This window comes from Papio anubis, chromosome 11, assembly GCF_008728515.1.
Source record: "Papio anubis isolate 15944 chromosome 11, Panubis1.0, whole genome shotgun sequence".
In the NCBI taxonomy this organism is placed as follows: Eukaryota; Metazoa; Chordata; class Mammalia; order Primates; family Cercopithecidae; genus Papio; species Papio anubis.
In genome coordinates this window covers 23,078,953-23,101,498 of record NC_044986.1, presented here as the reverse complement: position 1 = coordinate 23,101,498, position 22,546 = coordinate 23,078,953, and the positions used below count along the sequence as shown (strand labels likewise).

Genomic DNA, 22,546 nt, shown 5'->3' with positions numbered 1-22,546 from the left:
AATAGTTGTTTATATGTTCTGCACTATAGTCTTCAACTTAGCAAGCAGTCCATGGATCTTGTAGGCCTATGCATACACTAGTTTCTCATTTATCACATGGGACTAAGAACTGTTGATTTAATTTTTTTCTTTGCATTGTGGAATATTTCTTTCTGGACTTTCCCTTCTCATACCTTGGTTTTCTTAGCTGTTTCTTTTCTGTTTTCCTAGTCCTAGGCCCCTATCACTGTAAATACTTTGATAAAGTCATTCTGTTGTAAAAGCTGCAGTTCTTAAACTCTGCTTCACTATTAAAAAAGGTGTTGGCTGGATGTGGTGGCTCATGCCTGTAATCCCAGCACTTTGGGAGGCTGAGGCGGGCTGATTGCCTGAGCTCAGGAGTCCGAAACTACCCTGGGCAATATGGTGAAACCCTGTCTCTAGTAAAATAAAAAAATTCGCCGGGCGTGGTGGCACGCGCCTGTAATCCCAGCTACTCAGGAGGCTGAGGTGGGAGAATTGCTTGAGCCCGAGAGGCGGAGGTTGCAGTGAGCCGAGATCGTGCCACTGCACTCCAGCTTGGGCAACAGAGTGAAACTATGTCTCAAAAAAAAAAAAAAAAAAAAAAAAAAGTGTTGACTCTCATGAAGAGTTAAGTTGGAGACTGTTGGTTACTCTACATGTAGACATCTTTGGTGGTGTGCACCTTAACATTTGCTGGTGACTTCAGTTGCACCAGAAAACAAAAAACAATAAACAAACAAACAAAAAACGGTTAAGAGTTCTGGCATTCATAAACAGATCTCTCACAAATGCTAGCCTGGCATCTGATTATACTGTTTGGAGGTCTTAGTATTGATTGTTACCTCAACTTTGGTGAGTTTAAGAGTCCCAGAAACATCCACTAGACATATTACATCTCTTCTCCCCACTGTGTGCCAGTCATTTTGTTTATTTGAAAAACAGAAATGACTGAAAGTATGGCTTCAGTCTCAATTGAAATACAGTGTGATTAGTATAAAATCAAGTATTATCTGAGGAAGGAGTATCCCTAGGATGATCTTGTGGAAGAAATTGTTTGGTCATGGCCTGAAAATGAGTTAGATGCCCACCAGGTGGACATTTGGAGAGAATAGCATTCCAGGTAGAGAAATTGGCAAGTATAAAAAAGCACATTTGGTTATGGAAGAGGTTTGCAAGGGTATGAGTTATGGGAAATGAGGCTGGAAAGGTGGTAGGCAGAGGACTAAATTATAGTCTTCAAACAGGTAAAGATTACTGACAACTTGAAAAATCGTTACAGCATTTAGCTCAGTGGTATAATAGGGCACTGTTGTTTACTGATGATAATTGTTACTGACTGAGTGACACTTGACGTTCTTCATATTTCTGAGTTGTAAAGACTAAATAACATTTCAGCCTATGTGGAATCTGTGTAGTTTGAGAAAGAATATGCTACTATTTTGTCATCATTAATTTACATCTCCCTTTCCTCTCTCTTCCATATCTTCTCTCCCTTCTCCCTTGTCCCTTATTTTTCCCTCTTCAAACCTTTGAGAGACATAATCCTAGCCATGAGTCAAAAATGATGTTCCAAAGTCTATAGTGATGTGTAGTGATTTGCTCTAGCAGTCTGAACATAAATTCCTGGAGATCCTGGGATGTAGTACAGGTTGAGCATCCCAAGTCCAGAAATATGAAATGCTCCAAAATGTGAAACATTTTGAGCATCAACATGACTCTCAACAGAAGTGCTCATTGGAGCATATCAGATTTGGGATTTTTGGATTTAGGATGCTCAGCTGAATATAATGCAAATATTCCAAAATCCGAAAAAATGAGAAATCCAAAACACTTCTGGTCCTAAGCATTTCACATAAGGAATACTCAACCTGTCAGAAATAATATGAAATTTGATGTCTTCTTTTAAAAACATATTTTGCATTATCTGTGCTTGTTTTTATATACAATGTTTTTCTTCCAAATTTTTGAAAAAAAATTAGGACTTCTGGAAAGGATAGTATAACCCTGTGGCTTCAAATATCCTCTGGCTCAGTGTTGAATACCTCTAGCGGTATATATAGCCTATGCTAAAAACTATTTAGATTTTATTGAAAGAAAGTGGTTTTAAAAAGTCTCCCAAGGGGGAGGGATTGCATTGGGAGTTATACCTGATGTAAATGACGAGTTGATGGGTGCTGACGAGTTGATGGGTGCAGCACACCAACATGGCACAAGTGTACATATGTAACAAACCTGCATGTTATGCACATGTACCCTAGAACTTAAAGTATAATAATAATAAATAAATTAAAAAAAAAAAAAGTCTCCCAAGAATAAGTAACATGCATCTCAACCATTTTAATTCTTATTTGTATACAGATAAGATAAGCCCTTTCATGCTGAGGCTGACAATGTGACAGAATAATTTATATTATTATATATTATATGTAATTTGTATAATTTGCAACTTTATAATAACACGATATTTCTATTTGATTTTATAAGATACCAATTAAGACTATTTAAGTGAAAGCTGCTTCTTTTTGAAAAGTGAGAAGAGAGTCCCAGCTATTTTCCTAAGTTTTTATTTCTGTCATCATTAAGTCCCATGACTACCACAATCAGATCTGACGCTAGGGACATGCCACTTGCCAAGTTACTACCTGGGAGTTAACAGTCTGTTTATTTTCTGTGAATTAGATAATATATGAGTTGTAGGTGAAACATACAATTATCAAATGCCATTTTGTAGAAATAGCTTGTTTAGCTTTTTTTTTTTTTTTTTTTTTTTTTTTGTGTGAGATGGAGTCTCACTCTGTCACTCTGGTTCGAGTGCAGTGACGCGATCTCGGCTCACTGAAACCTCTGCCTCCCAGGTTCAAGCGACTCTCCTGCTTCAGCCTTCTGAGTGGCTGGGACTACAGGCGCGTGCCACCACTCCTGGCTAATTTTTTGTGTTTTTAGTAGAGACTGGGTTTCACTGTGTTAACCAGGGTAGTCTCGATCTCCTGACCCCGTGATCCGCCCGCCTCAACCTCCCAAAGTGCTGAGATTACAGGCATGAGCTACCATGCCCGGCCTTTGTTTAGCTTTTTTATTTCATGAACAGAATAAGCTGAACAGCAGAATATGATCGTACATGTTTTAGTAAATAAAACTCAGCCACAATAAGCTTTTGATATATCAGGATCCATTTTTAATGTCATTTTTCATTAGGAAAACAGGCAGGCAGGGTTTTTTTTGGGGGGTAAATTTGGGTTTTCAGAAGATTCTCAACACATTAAGTTTTAGAGACACTTTGGTATATAGAATGTGTAGGATAAGTAGCTAGCTGCTGTCACATGCAGGAGTGTGTGTCAGGAGTTGGGAAACCTGGCCACAAGCCACTGCAGCTTTGAAGAATGTGGCTCATGGGAGGACTCATAGCCTATTACGTAACATTCAGCAGAGAGGAAAATATAAGCACTGTCTCCATCACTTGACTTGCTTTCCATTTTGATTTAGTTACCTGGTAAAGTCTAGGTATCCTATAGTGGAAGAATGAAAGACAAGCAGGATCCAATGAAGGACCATGCCTCCAAAGGCATCTGCCAGTGGATCATCTGTGGGGCCAGGCAGGGGTTAGATTTATTATTGTTGGACAGGGGCATTAGAGTTTTAAAGACTACTTGAAAAACATCATCAAATGATACTTGGTTTGTTTCTGAAAGGGTATTCTTTCCTCTCTTTTTCCACAACAGTGTACGCTTCCTATAGTTGATACACCTGTGCTTTAAAATAGCACAGCTACTAGTGGAGCCATTTTATAGCAAAATCATTTCCCTTCATGTTCTGTGGTACATCAGTTTGGCAGTAGAGGTTACAGAGTTTGAAATCAAAAGGAGCATTGGTTCCTTCAGGGAAAAATGATCCCAGTCTTCCAAAATAAAAGCCAAACAGACTCTAATTGTTCTTTATCCCACAAGGGGCTTGCCCTTTTTTGAAGGTGTTGTTAATTTTGATAGGACTCTTCTCTCTAACAGGGTTAGTGGCTGGGAATTACCTTTTTCCCTGGGCAAAACCCACTTTAAAATCTCATTTTAAAACAGAACTCAAAGTGTCTTTGAAAATAAAAGTACTTTGGGAACTCTTCATTCTCCAACCCCCTCCCTCAGCAAGGCAACTCCAGTTTTCTCACAGGGCACTTCCTGCTGCAGTACTTTAATTCTAACTTTGTTTTACTGTAACTCATGCTAAAATAGGAAAGGTTTCAGTTTTACAGTTTTTATTAGCTGTTCACGTTTTTTTAAAAAGGTATATGTTAAATAAAAGTAAAGTAAATGTCTACCAAGGAGCTAAATGTTTTCAAAAATCAGTTTCCATTAAATCTAGTTCTATAAATGTTTCAGTACCAGGTTTTTTCTACTTGCTGTTTGTCTAGTGTTCATCATAATATTCAGAACAGCAGCCTTAACTTTCCCCGTCCTTCTTTCCCTTCTTTTACTAGAGGTGCAGGACCATGCCTTTCATGAATCCTTATTCTCTGTGTCAGCTCTTCTCTCCCTTAGAGACTTGAAAAACATCATCATATGATAGTTGCAATTTTTTTCCTCAGTGAATAAGGAATTTTTTTTTTTTTTTTTTTTTGGTGGAGTCTTGCTCTGTTACCCAGGCTGGAGTGCAGTGGCGCGATCTCAGCTCACTGCACCCTCTACCTCCCGGGTTCAAGCAATTATCCTGCCTCAGCCTTCTGAGTAGCTGAGATTACAGGCATGGACCACCATGCCTGGCTAATTTTTGCATTTTTAGTAGCGTCGGGGTTTCACCTTGTTGGCCAGACTGGTCTCGAACTCCTGACCTCAGAAGATCTGCCCTCCTGGGCCTCCCAAAGTGCTGGGATTACAGGCGTGAGCCACTGCACCCAGCCCGTGAATAAGGATTTTCAAATCAAACCAAGCTATTTTCTTCTATTGCTTGTCTTTTTTCCTTCCCCCGAAGTCTTACAGCATCCATGATTTGGCAACCTCATACAGGAGGCTCTTGAGCTACCAGTCACATGAGAATGAAGGCAAGAAAAGAAAGGACCAGATGGCATCAAAAGATATGCCTTTCTAGGTCACTGGTGGTTAAGCTCGCAATCTGGTTACCAACAGGGAGACTTATGGGGGAAAGGGTGGAGAGCAGCACCAATGAAAAGGAAGAATAATTTTGCCATACAATTGCTGTTCTAAGAATTTGTAGGAGAGAAAAAAACTTACACATTGAGGAGAATGGATTTTTCTGATTTAACTCTTTCCAGTTTACAGTTACAGGGCATCCATTGCTCTTGGAAGGGTACATTTACCTAAGTGGCATCTAAGGACATGTGGTAACCGTGTGTATTATTTGGATGGGACTCTCCCTCTTGGTCAGCTGCTGTTCAACTGCCATTAACCATTTGTTATTCTACTCTCCAAATGCCTGTTTCATTTAAATACAAAAACTTAAGGAAATGACATTTATCTTCCACAGGTACACCTCTCTCCACAAGAGCAGAGGAAATAATTCACTGTTCATCCTTCATATTAATATCAATTTTGGAGGACTGTATTTACAAAATATGAAGAATGGCATCACTGGCCCTTGTGAGAGATCTCAGGGTGTATTTTCTTGGTGTAAGCTGTATCTCAGAGCAGATGAATAATTATTTGACAATAAATGTTCAGTAGTGGCTAATAAAAAATACCTTTTAGAGCATTCTGCCTTCCCTGTTCATTTAGGCATTTTTCAAACTTTGGTCTGGGTACCTCCTGATTTGTCAGTGCATTGCAGATCCTCAGACAGCTGAAACTAGCTGATTATTTCCTTATAGAATTCCAGCTCAGTTGTTTTCCCTTGAAGGAGAGAAAATAAGGCATTTAAAATTTTATGTTTAAACATGCTCCCAGTTTATAAATTTAGGTCCTTTACTTTTTAAATTACCTGGAGAATCCTTGCTTTTTCATAGACAAATTCAATATTCTTCAAGTCCAAAGTCAAATTTCAACCTCTTTTTCAAGTCTACCTCCTCTGATTACAATCTCTCCATTTATTCAAATTCTATTGTCCTTGATATCTGTATGACTCATTCAGTGTGGACCAAATGATACAAAACAGTATGTTTCTTTCTGTAGTCTAGAACGTAAACTCTTAAAGTTAACATTTCTTTTTTACTTTTCTTTCTCAAGCAGGTATCTGAAACAGTGCTGAGTACGTAAAATCCATGTAATAAATACATGGAATGATTAAAGAGAGAAAAAATTTTAATATGTTAGTTATTTTCATTCTAGGTTTTAGCAAGTATCACAAAACGGAAAATAGACCCACCTTTCTTTTCCTTGATATGAAAGTTTACGGAATCATTTTGATCTCCCCTCCCCTCCCCTCCCCTCTCCTGTTGTTCCTGAGGCAGACTTTCACTCTGTGGCCCAGGAAGAATGCAGTGGCGCCATCTCGGCTCACTGCAACCTCCATCTCCTGGGTTCAAGCAATTGTCGTACCTCAGCCTCCCGAGTAGCTGGGATTACAGGCATGCGCCACCATACCTGGCTGACTTTTATATTTTTAGTAGAGATGGGGTTTTGCCGTGTTGTCCAGGCTGGTCTCGAACTCTTGGCCTCCAACAGTCCGCCCACCTCAGCCTCTCAGAGTGCTAGGATTGTAGGCGTGAGCCAGCATGCCTAGCCCATTTTGAAGTTTCTTAAAAACTAAAAAATACAAGATAATTCTTACATATACTGAAGTTTTGGAGTTAATTCGAACAAAATTGACAAGGTATTCTTGTGGTAATGTGCTTAACTTTACTAGTTGCTTTGTTGAGTTTTTTAGAAGACTGAATTTAAAGCTGGAATGTCTATTAATGTAGCTGCCAGTCTCTGTTTCCACGCTCCAGTCATATTATATGAGTGCAGTTGTTATATGCCATAATAATCTTAATGAAGAGTTTAAAGGCACTTTTTACTCCAGTGTTTTGTTGTTGTCGCTGTTTGTTTGCTTTTTCTGGTCTGCTGAGCAAGAGTACTGTGGTCACATGGGAATCCTCACCTAAGAAATTTTCCAGTTAAAAATAAAAATTTAGCTAAAGGTTCCATGCATTTCAGTAGTATAGTAGGGGAGGAAAGTGACTTTGAAGTTGTTAAATATCATTAAGGAGAATCCATTGATACACCTTTAATTTAGGGATTCCTTTATCCACATCACTTATGTCAGGTTTCAGCCTGGACCCAAATATTAGACTTGAGGTACTGAACTCAATAAAGAAATTTGAAATGGAAATACTGTCAGACCTTTAACTATAGTTAGGTTAGTAGGTGCTAAAAGAATCTTAATTCATCAGCCAAACCTCTGACCTCATTACCTTTAATCATCCTTGTTTATCATGACATAATTGGCTGCTTATTGCCTTCTCCTACCTCTCTTTCAAATTGCTAGCCTTTTAGAATTTCACTTGACATTATTTCTTGTCTATTAAGACAGAGAAAGCACATAGTTTGGTGTATGAATTAGCAAAACCATTTTGGTCCTCTTTCAGAAGAGAATGGAGGGTATGTGTTTTGTTCTTGATGCAGTTAAGACAGTTACTGAAAGTTCAATTATAGGTCCTTAAGGAGGAGGGGTAAACTATGAACATATTTGTGGATTTTCTTTTCAGATATGCTGTTAACTGCTGGATTACCTTATCCCTTATGAAACACAGGACCAAAGATGTGGACTAGTATTGTTTTAGGATGAAGTTAAATATTCAGAACTCTCTCATCACCATGATCATAGTTCTTTTAGGGCACAGGGAAGGTAAATCCATGAGGTTCTCTGCTATCATTTCTAGGAGAAATTTCCGTCAACTTTCCCACAGAAAGGGTAGATTAGAGAATGCAATGACTTTCAGTAAGTAATTTTTGTCACCTGTTGTCCTTGTGGATTGGAGGCAGGTAGTGAGAGAGAGGAAGAGAGAAAAATAAAAAAAAATTAAGCTAACAAGCTAGCACACTTAGGTAAGAAGCAGGGGGTTATTTTCTGGGTTATTTCTGTGGCTAGAATTGACCACAGGACATATATTTTGTCTAATCCTACCCTAGCTGGTCACAGAATTTTGCTTTTTCTTTTGTATTGGAGTATAAGAAATCACCATTTTTATAAGTGAAAAGTGGTTGAATATCAGAAATTTCATATGGTTCAAACTAATATATAACAACATGTAACACACTGTAGGATGGCTACAGTTGTAGAGAAGTAGGGTATGTGTGTGTGCGCGCGCGCATGCCCACACACACATGTGCAAACAAGTAAAAGGTGGGAGGGAGGAAATAGAAACTTGTGAGCATTTTATACTCCCTTGGGGTACCACAGCTGAAAACCTCTCCTCTCGCCTGTGGTTTTAGTTATTCAAGATCAAATACAATTGTCCTTTTAGTTATTCAAGATCAAATACAATTGTCCTTTTAGTTATTCAAGATCAAATACAATTTTCACACTTCCATATTATACAGTTGAGACAGTTTATGGGGTGAGTTAAAAAATAAACCATCTTGACAGAGATTACCATTGGGGATAATAATCTAAAGTGACTGTTGTCTAAAGAGTACAACAGAAATAGCAGAGACTGAAATGCAGCCACCCCTACATTCTTTGAAAGTGGAGAATTAGGGGTGTAACATCTATCCTGTGGGCTGAATAGATGCAAATTATTGTTTATCTTAAAATAGATTTTATGATATTTCTAGTGAAATATCCAGACTGTGCTGATTTGACTTTTTGTCTTTCTTAGACGAGCTCATCTGCGCCTTTGTTTAGAACGTTTAAAAGTTCTGATTCCACTAGGACCAGACTGCACCAGGCACACAACACTTGGTTTGCTCAACAAAGCCAAAGCACACATTAAGGTGAGAATTTTTACTTTCAGATTTGCACAATTCACTCGGTTCTGGTTTAATTATTGGCACTGATTCCTATTCATATATATCAGCTAGTTCACCATGCCCTTCTTAGTAACTGACCTCAAGAGAAGTCTTTCTAAAAACTTATCAGCTAATCTGATGGGAACGACATAACCTGATTAAACAAAATTGTTTTGACAGTGTGGCCATTTGAAGAGCTGGGAACACTAGGAAAATAACAATTACCCTCTTCATACTTAGAAGGAAGGCAGTTGTGCCCTCTGGTGGAGATGACTTCATTTGGCTGCATCCTTCAGTATTTTTCCATCAAATACCACACTACAGAGGAAGTTTCTCTGTGGAGATTATAGACTTTTAGAAGTCCATCTTGTTCAGTAACATAGCATTCATTACATACACACAAAAGTAAAGACAAAACTATTTTTCATTTTTAAAAATATGTATTTATATGCATTCTCATTTCGGAGGCTTTAAAAATGTATTTATGTATTTTTATACACACACACACACACACACACACACACACGTGTATATTCATTCATGTTTTCTCTGCCAAAGAAGGAATCAGTTTTTGTTTGTACTGGACTATACACAAATGTAAAAATCATTTCATCATTTCAGAAACTTGAAGAAGCTGAAAGGAAGAGCCAGCACCAGCTTGAGAATTTGGAACGAGAACAGAGATTTTTAAAGTGGCGACTGGAACAGCTGCAGGGTCCTCAGGAGATGGAACGAATACGAATGGACAGCATTGGATCAACTATTTCTTCAGATCGTTCTGATTCAGAGCGAGGTAGGCAACTTGCCTCTTCTTTAATGAAATACTAAACATCTCTGTATCTGGATTTAGGGAGGGTATGTTGGGAGGCACTGTATTTGCTTTCTTTTTAGGGAACAGTGTAACATTGTAGGTTTTATGCAATCATAATATTGTCTGGCAGAGCCAGTGTGGGCTATTAAACTTTTTGGTTTTTTTTCCTTGAAAAAAATATATATTCATATTTATGTATTTATATTATATATTATATAATGTCCCTCAATATGGGTTCGTCTAATGTTTTCAAATGATTAGATTGAGGGTATACAGTTGGGGTAAGGAATATCACAGAAGCAATGTTGTGCCCGGTGGCTCACGCCTGTAATCCCAGCACTTTGGGAGGCCAAGGTGGGTGGATCACGAGGTCAGGAGATCGAGGCCATCCTGGCTAACACGGTGAAACCTGTCTCTACTAAAAATACAAAAAATTAGACGGGTGTGGTGGTGGGCGCCTGTAGTCCCAGCTACTTGGGAGGCTGAGGCCGGAGAATGGCGTGAACCCGGTAGGCAGAGCGTGCAGTGAGCCGAGATCACGCCACTGCACCCCAGCCTGGGCGAGAGCGAGACTCCGTCAAAAAAAAAAAAAAATAATAATGATGTGCCCGTGTCAGGAAGATACATGATGTCAAAGTTTTTATTACTGGTGATGTGAATTTTTATATGTAGATTTTAAAGTACAACACCCTTTATTTCGCTTTCCATCTATCCTAGAATATTTGTCTTTGACAGAATTAAAGAACAGAAGTCAACCAAAAAAGAATGGTTTGAATTTTACTGATCATTCTTCTAAAGCTCCCACCACATCAGGCTTCATATCACATTAAAAGATCCCAGAGGTGAACACTGGTGATTTGAAGCCTTACATTTGGAGAAAAGAGCTCATGAGCTCTTCAGGATTCTAAAACATGAGACAAATGACAGGGTTTTTTTGTTTGTTTTTAGGACTCTGATTTTGTTTTTTGGTTTTGACTTTTTTAAGTGGAAATTTTCAAACATACTTAGAATAGAATAATGAACTCCTGTATACCCACCATTCAGTTTGAATAGCTGTCAACTTGTTTCATCTGTTTTTCACTACCCTCACCCTCAGTATTTTTTCTGGAATGCTTTAACTCAAATCCCAGATAACATCATTTTGCCCCTAAATACTTCAGTATGTATCTTGAATAAATAGGATTTTAAAAAATGTAATTATAATGCAATTATAATACCCCACAAAATTAATAAAATCAGATAATCTTATTTAATATCATCTAATATCCAGTCTGTGATAAATTTTCTCCAGTTGTCTCAAAAATGGTATTTTACCATTGGTGTGTTTAAATCAGGATCCAAAGGCCACATTGCATTTGTTTGATGTGCCTTTTAAGATATTAATCTATAATAATTTTTCCTGTTCCACACCATTTTGGTAGAAACAAAAACTGATTTCTATACAACATCTCAAAAAGACTTCTTTGGCAGAGAAAACATTAATGAATATATAGGTATAGATCTGTGTGTGTATATATGTACATATTTTTTGAAACATCAAGAGACTGAGTCATTTTTCTTATAGAATTTCCCACATCCTAGATTTGTCTGGTTGTATTCTCATGGTGTCATTTAATATGTTATGTCCTTTATGTTTACTGTAAACTAGTTGGAAGATGCAGAATACTTCATAGGTGGTGCTTTGTACTTCCTGTTAAGTCAGTATTGTGTCTAGTTGTCGCACTTTTAATATTAATCAGTAGGTTCAGGTAAGGTCATTTAAATACATTTATATAAATGTATCAGCCTTTAACTTAATAGTTTTAGCAATTATTGCCCTTATTTCATTGAGGTGTCATAAAATAGTGGTTTTCTAATTGTGTCATTCCTCATGTATTTATTAACTGTTTTTCTTCTATAAACATTTTCTCAACTTTTCCGTTATCCTGAAATAAAGTTCATACAGGGAAGGTGGGATAAATGCTTGGTCTTGTTTTTTGCTTTATCAGTTTCCCAAACAGAGCTGGTACCATAGCAACTTCCAGAAGTAACAAGTTTTGGTTTTACTGGTTTTTGATTATATCATGAACTCACGTTTTGCTGTACCGAATGTGTTCCAATCCATTGCAGTCATCCTTTTAAACTCTTTTGAATGCTCAAACTGTCCCAGATTTGGTGAGTAGGAGCCTTTCAAATAGTTTTTTCATCCTTTTTAACACAACCCTAGGAGTTCTTGTTTTTCTGTTCTGTTATTTTTCTATGTAAAAGTTTATTTTTGTGTGGCACTCAGTTTTCAAGAAAAGTCTACCAGAGGCAGTAGCAAGAACCTGAAGGACATGCTGCATTTATAACAGTGAAGTATAGCAGAAATAACCCTGAATTAGGTATAGCAGAAATAACCCAGACCTTGGTGTCCTGGTCTTTCCTCTATTGCTAACTAGTGGAAACCTCTTCTTAGGTCTTTAGGTTTTAGCTGTCCTTCCTGTTACCTCCTCCTTGTACCCACCCCAACTATCTCCAAATTTCAGAGAGGAGGGTGTATTTCATCACTATAGCTCTCATATTTTTTTTAGTGTTCCCAGTGTACCTTACTTTAGTAGTACCTTACCAAGTACCATCCTTATCCTGAGCTGGCAACCTCCTTTTTGTAGTGTTACAGGGGCTTTTAGTTAACATCTCTGGTACACTTGGCTAAAGCAGTTTCTCATTTTTTTTTTTTTTATTTTTAAAACATTTTTAAATTTTATTAAAATAGAGATAGGCCTTGTTGCCCAAGTGGTCTCAAACTCCTGGGCTTCAAGCAATTCTCCCGCCTTGGCCTCCCAAAGTGCTGGGATTACAGGTGTGAGCTGCTGTGCTGGCCATCATTTTACTTTGTTTTGACTGAGTTCAGCATGCTCTTTTGAATAGTGTGCCTTGTTATTATCTTCTAGTTGTAGGTTGGATGAATGTTCAGTGGTGTGGGGAAAAATGGTTTCTGAAGCAATATGGATATAGAGCAAATATATGAATTAATAGATTATTTGGATAGCTGCCTACATTTTAAAAACACAACTCTAGAATCTCTAAAACTTTTGAAGCAACAAGCCCTTTTGAAAAGTATATTCCTGGAAATAGCTTCACCCTATCCTTTTGGCCTCACAAGAATCCACTTTTTTTTTTCTTTTGAGACAGAGTCTCGCTGTGTCTCCCAGGCTGGAGTGCAGTGGCGCGATCTTGGCTCCCTGCAATCTCTGCCTCCCAGGTTCAAGTGATTCTGCTGCGTCAGCCTCCCAAGTAGCTGAGATTACAGGCGCGTGCCACCATGCGCGCCTAATTTTTGTATTTTTAGTAGACACAGGGTTTCACCAAATTGGTCAGGCTGGTCTTGAACTCCTGATATCGTGATCCACCTCCCTCGGCCTCCCAAAGTGCTGGCCGCACCTGGCTGAATCCACTTTTTTTTTTTTAAAGCAGTTGTGATTAGTGTGACCCCTTAAAGTCAGTGCCAAATGTGAAACATCAGGCTTTGAATTTGTTTTAAGGTAACTGAAAAATCCTGGGTTCACTCTAGCTCTGATGGGAGAAAACAACTTTTTAACTCCTTTTTGTTTTTAACGTGTATTGCTTTATGCATATTATTGGTGATTGAATATCTAGTATTTAACAATTAAGTTTTTTTTATTTGTAAGAGACAGGGTCTCACTCTGTCACATAGGCTGAAGTGCAGTGATGAGACGTGGGCACACTGCAGCCTCAACTTCCTGGGCTCAAGAGTGATCCTCTCACCTTAGCCTCCCGAGTAGCTGGAACTACTGGCTCACCCACTGTACCCAGCTAATTTTTGTGGGGGTTTTTTTTTTGGTAGAAATGGGGTCTCACTTTGTTACCCAGGCTTGTCTCAAACTCCTGCGCTCAAGCGATCCTCCTGCCTTAGCCTCCCACAGTGCTGGGATTACAGACACTGCATCCAGCAACATTATCTATTGATAGCTGAGTCAAATATTTATTTATTTATTTATTTTTTAATGTTTGGTTTTTAAGTCTGTATACTACCACCAAAATGGATCTCACTATAATCTGAAGACTTTTAAGTCTCAGGCCCTTATTTCAAGCTATATTTGATGCAAGAAAATTAAATCTAAGACATATCCCTCAAACTCTACTTTATTATGACTTGTTTGACTGACTAGTTGAAGATCTTTATGATGAATCCTAGAAGTCTGTTGAACTATCTGTAGAATGGCACCACCAAAGGCCTGGAGGGGTAAATTTTCTAGTTTGCCTATATTAAGTTTATGCTCCTGCCCACCATTTAAGGCAACCCTGATTAATAAACAGAACTGAGAATTAGTTTGTGGTTTAATGCAAAACAGATGTTTTTAAACCACTTGGGGGTTAGGACCTTTTAATATTAAGCACTAATTCCCAAATACGCCAAGTGGTTTTAGTGGGAGGTCCAGACGAACTGGCGTCAAAGGATTTAGTAAATTTGCTGCCTAAATTAAGACCACCACTGTATGTCAGACATTCCCCTTGGCAAAAAAATATTCCTGTCTCTTCACCTTCAGTTCCTCTGTTCTCCAGGGATCACTGATAATAAGCTTGTTGTATTAACATTTCTTATACCTCTTTTCCTCATGCCGTTAGTTTTTGAAGGTGTGCTATACTTGATTATTAATGTTCTTTTTTTTTTTTTTTTTTTTTTTCCCTTTGGCAGAGGAGATTGAAGTGGATGTTGAAAGCACAGAGTTCTCCCATGGAGAAGTGGACAATATAAGTACCACCAGCATCAGTGACATTGATGACCACAGCAGCCTGCCGAGTATTGGGAGTGATGAGGGTTACTCCAGTGCCAGTGTCAAACTTTCATTCACTTCATAGAACCCAGCATGACATAACAGTGCAGGGCAAAATATTCACTGGGCCAATTCAATACAAACAATCTCTTAAATTGGGTTCATGATGCAGTCTCCTCTTTAAAACTAAACTATACTTGAACAAAAGGGTCAGAGGACCTGTATTTAAGCAAATACTTAGCAAAAAGTGGGGCAGAGCCTCCCAAGGAGAACAAATATTCAGAATATTCATATTGGAAAAATCATAATTTTTAATGGCAGCAGAAAACTTGTGTGAAATTTTCTTGATTTGAGTTGATTGAAAAGAGGACATTGGAGATGCCATCCTCTTTCGCTTTTCTAGTTTGCTCATACTACATTGAGTAGACACATTTAAGGATGGGGTTATGAACCCTTCCTGAGCTTTATGGTCCTAAAAGCGAAATAAAAAGTATTCAAATGAAAAGACAAGAAAATCAGGTATTAATCTTGGATAGCTAATGAGCTATTAAAACTCAGCCTGGGACAGTTTATCATGAAGCCTGTGGATGATCAATCCTTTATTATTATTATTTTTTTAAAAAAGCTCATTTCATGCTCTGCAAAAGGAGAGACTCCCATGAAGCCTTTTGAAAGGGATCATCATGCAGCTCAGCTTTCTGTTGGATTCCATGCTAAGCAAGCTAACCTTATCCTGCATTGTTAGCACTAGGGCACCCAACTGCCAGCTCTCCATCCTGCTGCCCTTAGGCCACATGGGAGCAGTTCATGCATGACAGCCTCTATCCTACAAGGCCTATGAGTATGGATTGGGGGGCCAGAAGGAAAAAGCTCCACGTGCCTGTGTGTCTGCGTGGGTCAGAAGAGTTGTGCACGCAGACTAGCAGGCCAAGGTCTGAGCCACAGCAGCATTTTTATTTCAGATTTTGATAACTGTTTATATGTGTTGAAAACCAAAATGACATCTTTTTAAAGCTTATCCATAAAAAAAAATAGATGTCTTTTATAGTGGAAAAACACATGGGGAAAAAAATCATCTATTTTGATGCAGCATTTGATAATGATAAAACACCTCACACCTCACTCTTTATAGTGCACAAAATGAATGAGGTCTGGGCTAGGTAGAAAAAAGGTCAATGCTATTTTTGTTTTTAGAATCATTACCTTTTACCAGCTTTTAACCATCTGATATCTATTGTAGACACACTATCATAGTTAACATAGTTAAGTTCAGCACTTGTCTCATTTTAATGTAAAGATTTGCTTCCATTTTCCTACAGGCAGTCTCTCTCTTCCTCACAGTCCCACTGTGCAGGTGCTATTGGTACTCTTACGAATATTTTCAGTAATGTTATTTTCTTCTAAGTGAAATTTCTAGCCTGCACTTTGATGTCATGTGTTCCCTTTGTCTTTCAAACTCCAAGGTTCCCCTGTGGCCCTCTCTCTTACCCTGGGAAGGCCTCTTGGAGACCTTACCCCTGGCTGTTTGGACTTTGTATACTTTAAATAATTTAACTACCCTTAATTACTTAAAAAAAAAAAAAAAAGCTTTATGATTTTCATAACTTATTGCTGATTTTAATGGATTGTTAATTTCAGTCCTGTAGTTTTATTTTATGTTTAGATAGGGCTGGGCAAGGAAAAAGAAAATAAAGACAACCATATTTAGCAGTGCAGTTGAGTTGTGTGTTAATGTTAGACTATCCCTTTGTAAGTGGCACTTTAACAGCATTCACTGCTTCTATATATAGTGTACCATCTTGGTCATATGTTACGCCTCAACATATACTTGTTCTTGTGCTCTTCCTGTGCCTCTGGAAGTTTTTCCTTGATTGTGCTATGTTTGAGTGGAAGAAATTCTTTGAAGTAGATGTGAGTGAAAAACTGCATGCCTTTAGAAGCCCAGTATCAGAATTTGCTACGTTTCAGGTGCTAGGGACTTAATGAAAAACATGACAAAACAATTCATTTTTGTGGCCCAGGTAAATTATTTCTGCTTTCACTTATAATTACTACTGGCTGAGTGAAGATGTTGCCTCTATATTTGCTTACTCTTGACCAAGTGTGAGACAGTTTGAAGAGTGTGCTACCATGGAAATTGAATGAAGCCAGTGACTAAGCTTCTGTTTTATTATTCTCATGGCCTTTGCTTGCATTATTTGCCCTAGGGCATTATTTGGGCCTTCATTCAGAAGAACTTGAGGTGCTGCCATTTCGTTGTATATGTACAGGATTATGGGCTGGAAAGCATTTGTTATAAACCTATAGTGCACATTTTAACTGCCCCCTAAATTATTCCTTCCCTGGGTTTGTTTTCTTTGGGGTGGTGTAGATTGTATGACAAGTAAGAAGTATTAATTTTTTAAAAGACAAATCAACTTTGAAGACACAAAAGTTAATTGGAAGAAATAAAAACTGTGAATGAAGAATACCCGAGTTCTTTTTGTACCATCCTTCTTTATGAAGGCAAAAACATGAATAGGTATCCACACCTAAAGAGTTAACTATCTCCTAAATGTCTATTTTGTTACCAAATCAGTATCAATGACAAATCGAATAGCAGTTTGAATTATAATTGCCATTCCTGTTCTGCAATTTCAACAGGAGCCTGACTTATAACTCCATATAACCTAACTGCATGTGGTTTAATGTGCCATACTAATAATAATCTTAACTGCTTCAGGTAGGACACAAAGCCATTGTCATGATCTGTTCTCTAAATAACTTGGGAGCATCCCTTTAGCTACACTATTACTCAAATTGCAAACAAGTCTGGAAGTTCCACTAACCTTAGTCTTCACTAACCTTATTTAGGGTACCCTATTTATAAAACACCTGAGTGACATTTGTATTAAAAGGTACAGGTAGGCCAGGCGCAATGGCTCACACCTGTAATCCCAGCACTTTGGAAGGCAGAGGTGGGCAGATCACTTGAGTTCAGGAGTTTGAAACCATCCTGGCCAACATGATGAAATTCCATTGCCCGCTAAAAAAAAACCTATGAAAAATTAGCTGAGCGTGGTGGCATGCGCCTATAGTCCCAGCTACTCAGGAGGCTGAGGCAGGAGAATCACTTGAATCCGGGAGGCGGAGGTTGCAGTGAACTGAGATTGAGCCACTGCAGTCCAGCCTGGGCAACAGAGCAAGACGCTGTCTCAAAGAGGTACAGGTAAAACCTATAGTGCATTATGACTAGAGGATTCTGAAGTCATGGCAACTCAAGTTTCTGGTTAGAATAGGTATGAAAACTCCTATTTTCATACCTTTCTAATCTCCCCGACAATGACTACTTTTAGCGTTACAAAGGAATTTTAAGAGGCAGTGAGAATTATTGAGGCAAAGTTCCTGACCAAAATCAGGTTCCCAACAGTTAACCCAAAACAGTAAAATGTGGGAAAAGCAAGTGTTTTAATTATACTTTAATCCCAGTTCCAACATTTGCTGACCCTGGTTGTTACTTAATTTCTTCATGGAATCTTTTTCCTCCTGAAAAGCTATTATAAGTACTACCTCTATCTTGAAAGGTTGAACTTAACCACCCCACTCCCCGACTGCCATCTAGGAAGATGTAGGAAATTAAAAGGTGTGTGTTTCTCTAGTTTCTCTGTTGAATGCAACCTTCTAACGCATCCTTAATCCTCAATTTTAGTTACTCTGACTAGATCTTGCAGAAAAAGACTGTTTCTAAATATTAGTTCACTTAAGCAAAATTCCATGGTAGGTAATACTTTAATAAAGAAGTCATTTGTTATTTCCTATAGAATTTCTGTCACGCAGGCTGTAGTGCAGTGGCGCGACCTCAGCTCACTGCAACCTCTACCTCTTGGGTTCAAGCAATTCTCCTGCCTCAGCCTCCTGAGTAGCTGGGACTATGGCATGTGGCACCACACCCGGCTAATTATTGTATTTTTTAGTAGAGAGGGCATTTCACTATGTTGGCCAGGCTGGTCTCAAACTCCTGGCCTTATGTGTTCTGCCCACCTTGGCCTCCCAAAGTGCTGAGATTACCGGTGTGAGCCAGTGCACCCAGCCTCCTACAGAATTTCTTAAATGAAGGCTTTATATAATGTAGCATCAGTTTTAGTGATTATTTGTTCTTAAAAAAAAAAAAAAAAAAGGACTAACCTCAAGTTGAACATATTGTATACTGATAGTAATGTGCCCTAGGTTAATATTCAGTGTTGACTTTGCCAAGAAAGAGAAACAGCAGTTATCTCCTTTCCTATGTATCAGATCTAATAGGAAACTGGTTTTCTTGTAGAATATGTCAGATTGTTTTAAATAGGCAGCGTAGTTCAAAATAAATGTACGGGCTGATCACTTCCTGTTCTGTTTTACCTTTCTATAGTCATAAATTAGAGAAAATGGCTTCAAATGAAGTTCTTTTAAGATACTGCCAACTAACTTACTGTAGTTTTGGAATTTTTTCCATATCCTCAAGCTCATAGCTCTTTGCCATGGGGAATGCTTTAAAAATCTTTATTGGTAGAGTAATAATTGAGATACTTATTTTAGATGCTCACGCCAGGGCACAGAATAGCACTGTAAAAATATAACAAAACCTATAAAAGTACCTCTAAAATTTATAAGAAGAGTATAAATTTAAGATCATCAGTCATTTCTAAATTAGTAGCTTCATCACACTTAGAAACCCTAGGTCAACTAAACCTGAGGGTGATTTTGGAGGGAAAAACTCCAGGCAAAAGAATAAAAGGGATACTTACTCCTTCCTGCTACTTCTGAGCAATGAACATTTGGACAGTTACCATCTATTAAAGTGATTACTAGCCTAGCTTCAGATCTCAGGCTTCAACTCTAGTTTCCCAGGATATGGAGTCAAGTGTTTCCTCCAAGCCTGAATTCTTTGTTTCTCTGGTCAGAAATTCACTGCATCTTGCTAAAGTAAGTACAGGGCTTGAAAGGGGAAAAAACAAAAGCACATCAGTTTTACCAAGAAAGGGAAAACCCTGAGCCAGCAAAACAACCACCACCTTAACTTTCAGCCCCAAGTTGAGAAAGTAGCTCTTCAAACAAAATGCCAACTTTCTCTCCTAGTATCACCATGGCTCTTTCAGCTGTATTCTTAAAAAAAAGACTAAGTGGAGAAACAAATTACAGTTTAAATAATTCCAGTGACTATACTGGTTTTGTTTTAAATAACTGGTAAGGTGTGTGGTGGAACTAAGTTTCCAGTTTTTATTGCCTGGGAACTGAAAGATTAATTAAATATTTAGCTAGTTCAGCTGTCAACTACCACAAACCCTTTATTCTCAGTTCTGCTTTACCCCAGTCAAGGCCACAAAAGAACCACCTTTATATACGTAAGTTAAAAGGCAATTAAAACACCTCACAGAAATCTAACACCATTTTGTTTTGTTTTATTTAGTTTGGCTAGGCCAAAACAAATGATTAAAATGTTCCAACTATAAAATTGTTTTCTGAACCTCTTAAGATGTTTCTTAAGAACCTAACTATACACATATATATAGGCCTTTTAAACGATGATCTGGTAAAGGGCGCCAATTACTTGGGTTTTTCTGTTTAAAATACAATATTACCTGTTATTTTGCCTGCTATGCTCTTCCTCTCCACTGCAGTAAAAATTCAGTTTAACTTGCAACTCAAAAATCCTAGATACAAAGAATGTTTACATTTACTGTTGAACTTGTAAACTGCCATTTATACTAATTGATTGCTTCGTAGTACCATACAAATACTTAATTCAGCTGATATTTATCGAATCAAGATTTTAACAAATATAAAACCTCATTGGTTTTAATAGATTTTCTTCCTTTATATTTACAATTACTACCCAAGTTAAAGCAAAAAGCTATATCAAAGCTTTAAATGTTTTTTTTTTTTTTTGGTTGAATTTACAACTGGTAGTTTTAATCTTACAAAAATTGTAATAATAAAATTATAATCTAGACACACAAGAGTCACAAAACTACAATTTTCCTTTATGTTAACCTGATGGTCTCCTTTGCTATTTTTAAGGCAGACATTCAGCATTAGAATTGCATACTGGAAACATACACACCCTTCAATGTGACAACAAGCAATTTTTTTAAAAAAAATGTGTTGCTACAATAACTGATGCATCTTGTTTTGGTTTGATGCCTTCATGATTAGGCTAAAAGGTAATTTTTCTTAATTTCAAAAGTCAAATCTTTATAGTTAACAAAACAGTTCTCAGACGGGGCTGCACATCAGGATCACCTGTGGTGTTCGTCAGACAGACATACCTTGGCCTGGATAAGTCTAAGGTTGGTCCCAGGTCCACAAATTCCTCTTTAATTTTAAACAAGCATTAGGGGTGACTTTTATTATAACCTTCACCCCCTTCCCATTAAGAAAACATGCCCTAGTATACAAATTAGTTCAAACATTTAACTAGGAATCCTAAATATATCTTACAACCTTGGTACTTTGGTAACACTTGAATAATGGTTATAATTGGATGCCTCAAATCATAAACAATGGGTATTGTTATCCATTGTAATGTGGATTGCTGTTGAAGTTACAGAAAAAATACCAGATAATTCACCATTGCCACTCTGCAGAGTAATAGCAGACACTTCTATAGTGCTTATGCCAGACACTCTTAAGCTGTTTACACATTTGAACTCAATCCTTAAAACTGCAACAGCTTTTTCCATTCTACAGCTGAGAAAAATGAGTCAGAGGAATACACAAATAATAAATGGGAATACACAGGTAATAAATGGTAATAAACACTTGTCTGGTTCTAGAGTCCTTGCTGTTTTCCAATATACTCTGTGGCCTCCCTACATGTTAATTAAAATAGCACTTGTTACCTGTGATTACTACTAAAACTAAACATTTTGGTTATTAATTTCCGGGAGGTTAGAACTGTTCTTTCCTTGAAATGGTAACAACAGTCAAATGTCAAGCTTTGGTAAGTTACATGCAACCATTTCTACTTAGGGGCCCATAACTCCGTATTTAACATTTCAGTCTGTCACAGTTTCAAAGCTTCAAGTCTCCTTTCTTAATGGGGAAAACTCCACATTAAATTTTCTAACAAAGCTTTTTAAGGTCAACGTTTATATTTCGTTTTAGAATAGAGAGCTTAACCACCTTCAATTGTAAAATACTGTTGGTATCATGCTTCTCATTGAGCGTCTTCTCAAATTCAGTATCACACTGACAGGTAGTCTCCCCAGGAGTCCTGCCTTAGTTCAGACACAATCATCATCCTGACACTAGGATTTTCCAAAGGGCCACGTCTAGATCTTTGACACAATGGCTGCTGATTTCATTCTAAAGGTCTATTTTCAAAATGGATTTTTGTTTTTTTTTGATAAGGTCACTTTTATTCCTTTTCTCTCTCCTACTGCAAAGTCCTCTGGGAAAACTAAGGCCCTCAGGGTCAAAAGAGGGACAAGACTGTTAACAGTCCTGCCTACACAAACATCAGGTGAATTACTATTCTAACACCACCAAGGTAATCTCAACAACCATTTTCTGGGGTCACAATGACACCAAATTTCTTCCCATTGCTTTTAATTCAAAGGATTCTCTTGCAGTCCATCAAGGCCACTCTTGATTATTGATAAGCTCTTAAGATGTTACAATAAGAAACTTTATTTTATTTAGAAGTTTACAGGCTTCAAAGAGCCCTTTTTCTACTGCAATTTGTGCCTTTCTGTCCTTTGTGTCCTACCCTGTGGCCATGAATTATATGAAGAAAAAGTGACCCTCCTGGGTTGAGAGGGGTTGGGGGTGGAAGGGAGAGATGGAGAATTCTACCTAACACTGTCCTAAGTTTCAATTTATAAAAAAAGTTAAAATTCATGAAATAAAAATTTATTTTCCCTTTCCTCCAAAAATCTACAAACACCCATTAAAATGAGAACATCCTATAAACACATGCCTAGTTTGCCCTTTAAGATCCAATTTCTTCTAATGGAAGGAATACTTAAGGATTTACTGAAACCTTCCTCTCACACTCAATATTCTCTTCCATGGCAATGCTGTGTGCAAGTTTAATCACTGTTAAGTGCTGACAGCTAAAGAGCTTACCCTTTTGTTAACACACCCTG

General features: G+C 37.8%; 1 protein-coding gene across 4 annotated transcripts in view; it reads left to right on the top strand.

Annotated features, from left to right (window-relative positions):
- MXI1 (MAX interactor 1, dimerization protein) overlaps positions 1-16,909 on the top strand; it is an 81,829-nt gene extending 64,920 nt beyond the window's left edge. For 3 of the 4 annotated variants that reach the window (XM_017944536.2, XM_017944534.3, XM_017944535.3), the window contains exons 4-6: positions 8,744-8,858; positions 9,495-9,666; positions 14,363-16,154. In XM_017944536.2, the coding sequence (XP_017800025.1) occupies positions 8,744-8,858; positions 9,495-9,666; positions 14,363-14,526 (451 nt within the window). In that variant the 3' untranslated portion in view covers positions 14,527-16,154. Of the gene's footprint in view, positions 1-8,743; positions 8,859-9,494; positions 9,667-14,362 lie in introns of all 4 variants that reach the window. The other variant, XM_009215332.3, reaches the window with a different exon arrangement.
- Positions 16,910-22,546: the final 5,637 nt, after the last annotated feature.